Source organism: Hemiscyllium ocellatum (genome assembly GCF_020745735.1).
Source record: "Hemiscyllium ocellatum isolate sHemOce1 chromosome 41 unlocalized genomic scaffold, sHemOce1.pat.X.cur. SUPER_41_unloc_9, whole genome shotgun sequence".
NCBI lineage: Eukaryota > Metazoa > Chordata > Chondrichthyes > Orectolobiformes > Hemiscylliidae > Hemiscyllium > Hemiscyllium ocellatum.
Window position 1 is genome coordinate 779395 of NW_026867579.1, and position 12451 is coordinate 791845.

The 12451-nt window shown below is 48.7% G+C and overlaps 1 protein-coding gene across 2 annotated transcripts in view; it reads left to right on the plus strand.

Annotated features, from left to right (window-relative positions):
* LOC132808888 (uncharacterized) overlaps positions 1 to 12451 on the plus strand; it is a 112766-nt gene that overhangs the window by 9500 nt on the left and 90815 nt on the right. For both annotated transcript variants that reach the window (XM_060822302.1, XM_060822303.1), the window contains exon 3: positions 9760 to 9897. In XM_060822302.1, coding sequence (XP_060678285.1) covers positions 9760 to 9897 — 138 coding nt within the window. The remainder of the gene's footprint in view (positions 1 to 9759; positions 9898 to 12451) is intronic.

Consider the following 12451-nt stretch of genomic DNA (forward strand, 5'->3'; position numbering starts at 1 on the left):
TTTCTTTCTCTAAATCACAAAACCGTATCTCTTTCTCTCACACACCTTCTGTCATCAATCCTCATCTCAATCTTCCCCATGTCCTATTCACATCCTCAGACCAACCAGTTACTTGTTGCCAGCTGAATCTTCATTTGCACTCGGCTCTGGATTACAGCTTCTCTGTACCTTCTCCTGCTGTGCTGGGGCCAGCAGCTGTGTAAACAGCGCTTACAAATGAGTGTCAGCTTACTCACTTTCTAAATACATGCTGCACTCCTTGTTTTAAAATAAATTCTTTCTCATTTTAGCCCATCATGCAAATAAAGACAAAAGTATTAAGTCATGGTCTTTACAGAGGTCAGGTTTGTATTTGTCCCTTGTTGGTTCCCTCACCACCTGCCACAGGCCCAGCCCAACAGCTATGTCCTTTAGGACCCAACCAACTCGAACACTCATGCTGCTGCTGAGTCACTGTTGTTGGTGGACATTGAAGTCCCCATTCATACCCTTGCCATCCTCAGTGCTTCTTCCTGATTCATCAGCAGAAGGAGGATGGTATGTAGTCATTAGCAGGAGGTTTCCTTGCACGTGTTTGACCCAAAGCTGTCTGATTGCCAACCCCTCTCCCCAACACTGACTGTACTCCACTGTGTCAGTGTCACCACCTCTGTTGATGGGGCAGAACATCTGAGGATGGTGATGGTGGTGGCTGTGAGACAGTTCTCTCAGTTTTGGCACTAACCCTCAGACATTACGAAGGACATCCTTGGTGGGTCAGTGAAACAACTCTTCAGAGGTTGGCTACCCAACCCCATCATCCTTCACTTACAACTGCATGGCCTTTGACAATAGCACGGCCTCTCACTGAGTCAGGCATTCAGCAACTCCGTATCCCTGACATCTATCCTTTATGTATTAGCCTGGGCTCCCTGATGGGACCAGGTTAACAGCCCCAGTCAGGGAGCTCATATTCTGAGGTCCAACTGACTGACCTTGTTCCAGTCTCTACAGGTGATAAGGGCTGTTTCTGTCTTTGGTGTTTCTGGCACCTTTTGTCAATCCCAGGTGATCCATTTGGTTTCATTTGTTTATTGAGATTTCCTAATGGTTTATATAACTGAGTGACTTGGAGCATTTCAGAGTTCAGTTAAGAATCAATCAGAATGCTATGGGTCTGGAATCACATGTTTCCTTCCCTAAAAGACATTGGTGAACCAGTTAGGCTTTTCCATCAAATTGTGAATATTGTTAGGACTTTGTCAGGGGTAATGCACTGACAATCAAACATCATTACTCTACCATTCTCAAATTTTAAAGCAATCACCAAAATAGCCAAGTCTCACTTTTGGACTGATTTCAATGCAATCAAAAATAATCAGTTTATTGTATAATAAAACTTAGTCTTGAAATGTACGGCTTACATTTAAGCTACAATTCTGGAATTACATCCATATCTCCTCAATTCCAAACACCGACACATACACACACAACACAAAGTATTTATCAGCAGAGCTGATCGGTTTGCTGGGAAATGTAAAGACCAAGGAGAAGTACAGCACAGGAAGCCTGTTTAGATCATCATGCTCAAACTAAACTAAAAAAAACCTTCTGCCCTTATTCGGACTATATCCTTGTATTCCCTCCCTATTTGCCTCTTAAATGTCGACAACCTGCCTGCTTTCACCTCCTCTTCTGGCGGTGCGTTCCAGGCTCCTACCACCCTCTGTGTGAAAAACATCCAGATAAACTTTCCCCACTCATCTTGAACTCTTGTGATTGAAACTTCAACACTCGGGGAAAAAACCCTCTGACTATCTACCCTATTGTCGCAAAGCTGATGTGTAAAAACGATAAAATTGTAAATGGGCAACAGTGTTGTGACATCCCTTGAAAAGCTGGTGTTCGTTTTGGTGCTTAAAGATTTAAAAATGAATTTCTGTGGGTAAGCAGCTGCAAGTGCTCAAGTTGACAGTGTATCGGGGGTGATTCAGTTAGCAGGGCCAAGCAGCCTTTTTACCCAGACAACAGTTTAAATTCAGCCAATTAATTCACAAAGGCACTTGGAGACTAAGGATCAACTAAATTTAAAACGGATTGTTGTGACTCCCAGAAATCAATCGAATAATAAGAATTGAATGTGTCATGGGGCAGTATATAAAACCAAAGACAGTCAGCTGCCATCTGAAGAGATAAGACCCGCCCAGCTGTTGGAGAAAAACTATCATCCATCCATAAACGATACCAAGGCACGTTCAGCTAATATTTCAGACAGCGGCATTCGGCAGACTGAGAAGGTGTTTCAGACTGAGGGAGACAGCAGAATCAGAGGAAAGGACAAGGACTATTCTGGAAGATGTACTTTTGCTGCAGTTTTGAGAGATTATGTTTTAAGTTACTGTTCTTAGTAATTGGATTTATATAAGTAGGACCTGTATTATTGAAATAGCATCCTATTAGAATCTTGTTTTATTCAGAACTAAGTAGTGTTATGACACGGAGGTGAATTCCTCTGTTAATTAAACCAAACACCCAGAAAAGCTACCCTCACCTCGTAACCTGTTAAAATGTAATCTGACAGAGAACTTTCAAATGTAACCTGACAGAGAACTTTCAAATTCCACGATTTAAAATAAAATTGCACACCTTCAACTTCAGAACAGTAGTTAGAGAGAAATTGCTTGGTTTGTTAGTGGTTCTCTTAATTTGTTCATTGTTGGAGTGAGATAAATGAATTTTTAATTTGTTACTCATCAAGAATTCTATTTCATTTAACCACTCCTTTATAACAGATTGGGGGGTAAGAGGCAGGTTATGCCATTTGTCACCCTGACTTCATCAGATTATGAGGTAAAGTGCTCCTCGCTGGGTGTTTTGGGTTTTAATTATTGGGGGGGAGGTCGACTTCCGCTTCATAACACTGTCTATGCCTCTTATAATTTTGTTGACCTCTATGAGGGCTCCTCTCAGCCACTGTATTTCTAGTGAAAACAATCCTCGTCTTTTTAACCTTTTCACATAGGCAGTGCCCTTGAGACCAGGCAACATCCCAGTGAACCTTTTCAGTACTCTCTCCAAAGCTTCCACATTACTCTGGTAGTATGGAGACCAAAACTGCACACAATACTCCAAATGCTGCCCAACAAGGGTTTTCTATCGCTGCAACATGGTTAACCAACTCTTGTATTCCATACCATATTCTTTCTTAACCATCTTGGTCACCTGTATTGCCACTTTGAGGGAACCGTGGACCTACACGCCCAGATCCGTCTGTGTGTTAATGTTCCTGAGGGTCTGCCATTTACAGTACAATTCCCACCTGAACTTGATCCTTCATGAAAGGGAAGAAGGGAAAAACGACATTCCAGCTCACCCAGGATCTGAAAACGAAGCATAGAATGTGGTGAATTTCCAAAATGGAATTGCTGACAGCTGTAGACTGATGGAAGATCTTTATCAGGCAGGATCTGAATCTGCTTTACAAGGTAGTCACACACTGACATCTGAAAACTTTATCAGGATCTCAGAAACACATTGTGAGATGGAGAGAGACACGAAGCTCTTGGGATTTCTGCCTTATTGACTCCTGAGGCCTATATAACACAGAGGTCAAGTCCAGGAATAGATGCTAGATAACCACTCCCACAGAATGCCACATAGCCTTTCAAAGCCAGGTTTTCCAGCAATTCAGGGCCAGAACCTCATCTGTTATCTCCCTAAAAACATTTGTTTTCCTTTTCTCCAAAGTCACAAGATTTCTATGAACAGCAGATAAACCACAGCATGTTGACATTAATGTCACCATTTTGGTTAGCTCAGTTTGCTGGACAGCTGATTTGTGATTCAGAGTGATGCCTGACATAACTCCACAGAGGCCAGTATCCCATCACCAGGTCACACTTTGTTTACACATGCATAACACAAGGGACCCTCCTGTTAATACCTGTCAGCCAGGGCTTCCTGATTGGGGCTGTTAATCTGGTCCAATCAGAGAACTCCATGAGGATCCCCCCCTGGCTGACATCCTTCCCACTTGAAGTCCTGGGACGGAGGCCTGTTCTTTTTCCTGCAGCTTCTCCTGGGGTGTTTTCACATGGAGTCCAATTCCTCTGACTCTGCCTCAGTCCATGACCCACCTCTTGCATCACAGGACCTGACCTCATATCACTCATATCTCTTACCACGCAGGACCATTCCTGTCCTTGCAATCCCAAATTTCATCCTGTGAAGTAAACTGCCTCCCTCACTTAGTGGAGTTTTGTGTCTGGTATTAGTGTTCTTCATGCTGGTTCACCCCTCCCCACTCCAAGCCAGGTAAATCAGGTTTAACCTGATGTGGAGTCTTCTCCCCATTAGCAACTCTGCTGGAGCTGTCCATGTCATTGTGTCAGGGATGGTCCTAAAATCAAACAGGAACTAGGACACAAGTTTGTATTGAGTAAAAGTCTGAGCTGGTTCTTTAAGCCAGCGTTCAAAGTTTCAAGGTCACAGTGGGTCAGGCAGTATCCAGGGAGACAAAGCAAGCTAACATTTCAGCTCTAATAGAGAGTCTTCTAGACTCAAAACATGAGATTGCTCTCTCTCCATGGAATCTGTCAGATCTGCTGTGATTTCCAGCATTTATTGTTTTCAGTACAGATTCCAGCATCTGCAGTAACTTGTTCTTTCAAAGATTGAACTACTTTTGCTGCCAGACTATTGGACAATGGATGGGATGGAGCTGTCCTTACATGCTGAATGTCATGAGACTTCAGGAAATAGTTACATTCTCCGCTGGTTAATTATGGTTTATTGTCCGTTATCAACACCAGCTGGAGTCTGTGCGATGCTCACAACTTTTCAGTCATCGTCCCCGTGTTTGATGAATTAACTTTATGCACATCCAACCACTTTGAATGGGTGTCTATAGTGACTCAAGACATACAGCCCATGAAAGAACTGGCATAGTCAATGTGTTACCAAGTCTATGGTTTAGCTCGCCATTCCCAGAAATGTGGGAGAGCTGCTGGCAGTAATGTTTTGTCCCAGTAGGCGCTGCCCAATCAATGTAGCTATGTCTGCATTTTTGGAAACCCCTGGATGACCCTGGTGGAGTTCAGCTGGTATCTGGCAGTGACTTCTACTCAGGACAATCACTCTTGCTCCTCGAAATAAAATGTATGATGATCTGGTCTTGCCAGGTTCAGAAAGGTTTAAATTCTGATTGTGATGATCCTTTTATTCCCCCATCACCACCAGTGGTTGAGGTTTTGCCAGGATGGGATCTTTTTGTGTCTACAGTCTGATATTGTCAGCGGTGACCGGAAGGGTATCCAGGAAGTTTAAAACCAGAGCGAACTCTTCCAGTGGCAGCACCACCAGTGGGAGCTGGCTCAATGCACCCACATTTCCAACTTGGTCTCCTGATGATGTTCCAACTTGTAATTGTCCACACTCAGAATAAGGACCGACCATTGAAGTCAACCTGATGCTTTAGGGGACACAACCCTGTCTTCTTTAAGTAACCCTAGCAGTGACATGTTGTCCGTTATTATTATAAATTTACACCTGAATTGGTATTGGTTGAACTTCCTTACACCAAAGATGAGTGACAAACCTTTCTTCTCTATCTGGGAATATTTTTGTTCAGCATCAGCTAAAGTCTGGGAAGCATTTACTATCAGGCATTCCTCTCCGCTGGGCCACCGGTGATTCAACACCACCCCGACACCATAGGGGAGGCATCACATGTCAGCACTACATCTGGCTTGGAATCTGAGTGTGTCAAAACCTTAGACAACAATAGCTGCTTCTTCACTTCCCTAAGTATTACATCTTGGCTACAAGACCATTTCCAAGGCTGACTCTTTCTCAATAGCAGATCTAAAGATGCCAGGATGGAGGCCAGGTTATATATGAACTTTCTGGAATAATTCACCAACCCAAGGTGAGACATAAGCTCCAGTCCAGACATAGGAGCCAAGTCACCTTCAATCATCCCCACTTTATTTTCCATTGGGTATAACCCAGTCTTGTCGAGTTTGTAGGAAAAAGTGAGCACTGCAGACACTGGAGATCAGAGTTGAAGAGTATGATGCTGGAAAAGCACAGCAGGTCAGGCAGCATCTGAGGAGCAGGAGAATTGACGTTTTGGGCATAAGTCTGTCATCAGGAAGGGCTTCTGTTCGAAATATGGGTTCTCCTGCTCCTCGGATGCTGCCCGACACTTGTCGACTCTGTAACCCAAGTAAGTCACTTGGGGCACCTGGAACACACATTTTTCCCTTCTAAGGCATATGTCTGCCTGGAAGAAACATTGAAGCACTATGTCCAAGTTCTCTAAATGTTCTTTCTGGGTTTTCCTGGTTGTTAGTACATCATCCACCTGGAGTAGACCTTGTAAAATATTTTCCATCATCTGCTGGAAAATGGCACCGGCTGATGATACCCCAAAGAGCAGTCTCAATATATTAGTACAGTCCATTATGGGTATAAATTGTGGCATCCTCTGGGAATCCCCATCTAATTTTGTAATTGCAGGTACACACAGCTCACGCCCAGCTGTATGAAGGACAGTATCCCTGCCTGCCACTTTTTCATGTAAGTCCTCAGTGCGAGGGATTGGGTATATATCCATCTGCAAAAAGCATTTGTTTGAAGTCTCCACAAAGGCAAACCGATCTGTCAGGCTTCACAGTCAGTATGACCGGTGCTGCCCATTCGGCTAAATGTACCATATTGGTGATTCCTTCACTTTCCAGCCTCCTGGTTTCTGCTTCCACTTTTGCCCGTCAGGCAAATGGTACTGGGCGACCCTTGCGGAATCGTAAAATTGCTTCCTGGTCAACAGGCAAGGTGGTCTTTGCTCCTTTGATATTCCCTACACTTTCCAGAAAATGTCCCGGTATTTAATTTAGATCTCACTCGGGCAGCTATTTCTGATCAAAACATGTTGAGCCAATCCAGTTGACTCTTTCTCAACTCATTTTGCCTGATCAGGCTTGGACCTGAGTCTTTTACTACATCAATGGGAACTGAAGCAACTATTTCTCATAAGCAACTGGAACCAAAGTTGTGCCCTTAATCTGTCGGGGTTCCCCGGTATAGGTTCTCAGCCTGGTCGAGGTTTTATGCAACTTAAGGGTTGGAATCCAGAATGAATTTTGGCAATGACTGGTTCCACAATCGCTGATACATCCACACCGGAAAATCAACCTCCTTTAAAACTGGGTGAATCTTTAACCAGATGTTTAGTTTGATTGCTTAGGAACATCCAAATCAAAACCAATGTGACTGTTCCAAACCAGCTGTCAGTGGACTTTCTAGGGTGTGCACTCAATTCAGCCTCAAAAATGTTAAAGCCATTTGGCTGAGGTTTGGCTTTGTTTTGGGATTTGGCTATGAGCTGACCTCAGGACATGTCCTGAGTGAAGCAATGCAATTGCCTTCCCTCAAATGGTGTTCCCTGAGCTCAGTCAGCGTAACAAAGGCGTCCACTTCCAACAGATTACCCTGTAACCCATATGTTCCACCTGCCACATCTTTCTTATGACACAGTGTAGTGCCAGTTTGGAATCCAGTTGGGCTTCAGCTAGTTGTTTGCTTTTGCATGGTCACATCATGGATCCCAAATCCCAAATAGTGTCTCAGCATCTCACTTAGTTCGAAACCAAAATCACAAGCCTCTGTCAGTTGTCTTAACCTCACCAAAAATCCTGAAACAGGTTCCTCTGGTTTTCGAACTACTAAAAACATCTCAGAATTAGAGGAGGCATGGGGTCATAATATTCCTTCGCTAAATCCGTGAATGCTTGAAAGATTTTAGTAGCTGGTGACCCAGAGAAAGTTAAGCTCCTCATAATCAGAAAACCAGTGAGTCCGCAGGCTGTCAGTATTACCTGTTGTTTTACGTCTGCCCCAATGTCACTTGCCGGGAAAAAATACCACTTTCGTTCCCCATTCAGGGCCCAGTCTTTGACATCAGAAGTGAATAAGTCAAGTTTCCAAAATACTGTATGTTGCCAGAAATGCTGACCACAACCTCAAAGACAATTGTTGCAAGCGATTCTCTTGAGGAGCATGTTTTTCTCTCGCCACCACTGAAATAATTCCACCAACACCAGTATCCCGTTACCAAGACACCCTTTATTTACACATGCATAGTACGTGACACTGACCTCGCTAACACTCGGAGAGTGAGCAGGACCCCTGACATTCCTGTTTCAATCTGTCAGCCAGGTCTCCCTGATTGGAGTCGAAAAGTGTGGTGCTGGAAAAGCACAGCAGGTCAGGCAGCATCCAAAGGGCAGGAGAGTCGATGATTCAGACATTAGCCCTTCATCAGGAATGACATCGGTCGACTCGCCTGCTCTTCTGATGCTGCCTGACCTGATGTGCTTTTCCAGCACCACATTTTTCAAAACTCTGACTCTCCAGTATCTGCAGTCTTCACTTTGTCCTCCCTGACTGGACCAGGTTAACAGCCCCAATAAGGGATCTCATATTCTATGGCTGACCTCGTTCCAATCACTCCAGTGCCAACAGTGTGGGTTCACTTCCCACACGAGCAGAGGTTACCATGAAGGATTCTCCTTCTCAACCTCTCCCCTCACCTGAGGCGTGCTGACCCACAGCTTAAACCATAACCAGCTGTCTCTCTCAGATGAGAGAGCAGCCTAATGTCTGGTAAAACCACAGCCACTTCACTTTTACCAGCACTAACTTCAGTGACAGATCACTTCCCTTCCAGATCAGTTTTATTTCCAGGTTCCCAATGGCCATTTGCTTTCTTAGCAGAAGGTGAGGAGTGTGTGGCTGTGGGTGGGTGAACTTGAAGGGGTCTGACAAACGCTGAGGAAACATTTCCAGGCTCCAGACAAACACTCAGCTTTACAATCTCACAGTTTCCGAGGAGCATCCATCAATCACATCGGTTAATAGGAAAGGCAAATGAAATTTGGGCCTTCATTCCCAAGGGAATGGAATGTAAAAGATGAGAAGTTTTACTCAAACTATTAAAGGCTGTAGTCAGACTACAGTTGGAATACTGTGAACAGTTTTGAAGACTCTGTGTCTAAGGAAAAGTAGGCTGGTATTAGAAGCAATCCAGGGAAGGTTCACTCACTGATCCTGGGTACTGTCTTATGGAGGAGAGGTTGAGTAGGTTGGGCCTGTATTTGTTGGAGTTTGGATGAATGAGAGGTGACCTGGTTGAAACTGACAAGATCCAAAGGGAAATTGACCTTTGGGCTGTTTCCCCTGTGTCAGAGAGTCCAGGACTACTTCAGCTGTTGGGGCTGGGTAATGCTGTATATTCAAGGCTGAAATAGGTGTTTCATTAGGATGGGAATTGGAGGTGACAGGGAAAGTGGAATTGAGGATGGTCAGATCAGCCACGATCTTGTTGAGTGGAAGAGCAGACTCAATGAGCCAAATGGCCTTCTGGTGGGGTTTTTTTCCCAAATAGATCTTCATTATAAATATAGATTCACAACAATATTATCATGGCCACTGTTGTGGAGATGGGCAATTGTTTCAACTGTCATGGTGTGATTCAAAACCATTCGCCAGGCCATTCGTTGTGCCTCTAATGAACAAATTGCCTGTTTCCCTCCTCAATATCTCTCCCAGCGTGTTGGAGATTTGGAGTGACAAAAATTAGTCACGTGGCTGGAACTAGTATACTCTCTCCTGATGCCCGTCTTTAGTCTGGCTTTCTGGTCTGTTGAGTAATTCTGTCACATCAGCAAGAGGAGGTCAGTAAATTAACCTTTTTGAAACCACGACCAAATTCTCATTCAGGAATGCAAGGACCAGGAGTGGATGGGAAGACCAAATGAAGATCTGAAAGGATTTGAGTACAAGCCTGGAATAGACAGCACGACTAAAGGTGTTTTCATCTGGAGTGAACCGTTCTTCATGGACTCAGAGCATGGTAAGGTAGGTGAGAGCACATTCAATACTAAATGAGAAACATATTCTCAAACTGTTTACTATGGATGGAGGTGGGTGACAATTACCAGATAGGGAGCTGAGACATTACTGTATGTTTCGATGTTCACTGTTATTGAAGGGTTAGTAGTGAGGGAGTTCCTTACACTTGAAGGATCAGCACTGAGGGAGCTCTGCAATCAGAGAGTTTTGAGAAGATTTGGATCTCAGGTTAAGCTCAGGTTCCGCACTGTCAGAGGGTCAATGCTGAAGGAACTCCGCACTATTGGAGGGTTAGCAGTGAGAGAACATTGCACTGACGGGGTGTCAGCGCCGAGGGAGCGCCGCACTGTCAGAGCATCAGCATTGAGGGAGCCACGCACTGTGGGAGGGTCAGTGCTGAGAGAGCCCCGAGCTGTGGAGGGTCAGCGCTGAGGGAGCCCCGCACTGTGAGAGGGTCAGCGCTGAGGGAGCCCCGCACTGTGGGAGAGTCAGCGCCGAGGGAGCCCCGCACTGTGGGAGGGTCAGTGGTGAGGGAGCCCCACACTGTGGGAGGGTCAACGCCAAGGGAGCCCCGCACTGTGGGAGGGTCAGCGCCGAGGGAGCCCCGCACTGTGGGAGGGTCAGTGCTGAGGGAGCCCCGCACTGTGGGAGGGTCAGGGCCGAGGGAGCCCTGCACTGTCGGAGGGTCAGCACTGAAGGAGCCCCGCACTGTCAGAGGGTCAGCGTTGAGGGAGCCCGGCACTGTGGGAGGATCAGTGGTGAGGGAGCCCTGCACTGTGGGAGGGTCAGCACCGAGGGAACGCCGCACTGTGGGAGGGTCAGGGCCGAGGGAGCTCCGCACTGTGGGAGGGTCAGCACCGAGGGAGCCCCGCACTGTGGGAGGGACAGCGCCGAGGGAGCCCCGCACTGTGGGAGGGTCAGCGCCGAGGGAGCGCCGCACTGTGGGAGTGTCAGAGCTGAGGGAGCTGTGCACTGTGGGAGGGTCAGCGCTGAGGGAGCCCCGCAGTGTGGGAGGGTCAGGGCTGAGGGAGCCCCACACTGTGGGAGGGTCAGCGCTGAGGGAGCCCCGCACTGTGAGAGGGTCAGTGCTGAGGGAGCCCCGCACTGTGGGAGGGTCAGCGTTGAGGGAGCCCCGCACTGTGGGAGGGTCAGCGCCGAGGGAGCGCCGCACTGTGGGAGGGTCAGTGCCGAGGGAGCTCTGCACTGTGGGAGTGTCAGAGCTGAGGGAGCTGTGCACTGTGGGAGCGTCAGCGCCAAGGGAGCCCCGCACTGTGGGAGGATCAGTGGAGAGGGAGCCCCGCACTGTGGGAGGGTCAGCGCCGAGGGAGCGCCGCACTGTGGGAGGGTCAGGGCCGAGGGAGCTCTGCACTGTGGGAGTGTCAGAGCTGAGGGAGCTGTGCACTGTGGGAGGGTCAGCGCCGAGGGAGCCCCGCACTGTCGGAGGGGCAGCGCTGAGGGAGCCCCGCACTGTGGGAGGGTCAGCACTGAGGGAGCCCCGCACTGTGGGAGGGTCAGCGCTGAGGGAGCACCGCAGTGTGGGAGGGTCAGGGCTGAGGGAGCCCCGCACTGTGGGAGGGTCAGCGCTGAGGGAGCCCCGCACTGTGAGAGGGTCAGCGTTGAGGGAGCCCCGCACTGTGGGAGGATCAGTGGTGAGGGAGCCCCGCACTGTGGGAGGGTCAGGGCCGAGGGAGCTCTGTACTGTGGGAGTGTCCGAGCTGAGGGAGCTGTGCACTGTGGGAGGGTCAGCACTGAGGGAGCCCCGCACTGAGGGAGGGTCAGTGCTGAGGGAGCCCCGCACTGTGGGAGGGTCAGCGTTGAGGGAGCCCCGCACTGTGGGAGGGTCAGCGCCGAGGGAGCGCCGCACTGTGGGAGGGTCAGTGCCGAGGGAGCTCTGCACTGTGGGAGTGTCAGAGCTGAGGGAGCTGTGCACTGTGGGAGCGTCAGCGCCAAGGGAGCCCCGCACTGTGGGAGGATCAGTGGAGAGGGAGCCCCGCACTGTGGGAGGGTCAGCGCCGAGGGAGCGCCGCACTGTGGGAGGGTCAGGGCCGAGGGAGCTCTGCACTGTGGGAGTGTCAGAGCTGAGGGAGCTGTGCACTGTGGGAGGGTCAGCGCCGAGGGAGCCCCGCACTGTCGGAGGGGCAGCGCTGAGGGAGCCCCGCACTGTGGGAGGGTCAGCACTGAGGGAGCCCCGCACTGTGGGAGGGTCAGCGCTGAGGGAGCCCCGCAGTGTGGGAGGGTCAGGGCTGAGGGAGCCCCGCACTGTGGGAGGGTCAGCGCTGAGGGAGCCCCGCACTGTGAGAGGGTCAGCGTTGAGGGAGCCCCGCACTGTGGGAGGATCAGCGTTGAGGGAGCCCCGCACTGTGGGAGGATCAGTGGTGAGGGAGCCCCGCACTGTGGGAGGATCAGTGGTGAGGGAGCCCCGCACTGTGGGAGGGTCAGGGCCGAGGGAGCTCTGTACTGTGGGAGTGTCCGAGCTGAGGGAGCTGTGCACTGTGGGAGGGTCAGCACTGAGGGAGCCCCGCACTGAGGGAGGGTCAGTGCTGAGGGAGCCCCGCACTGT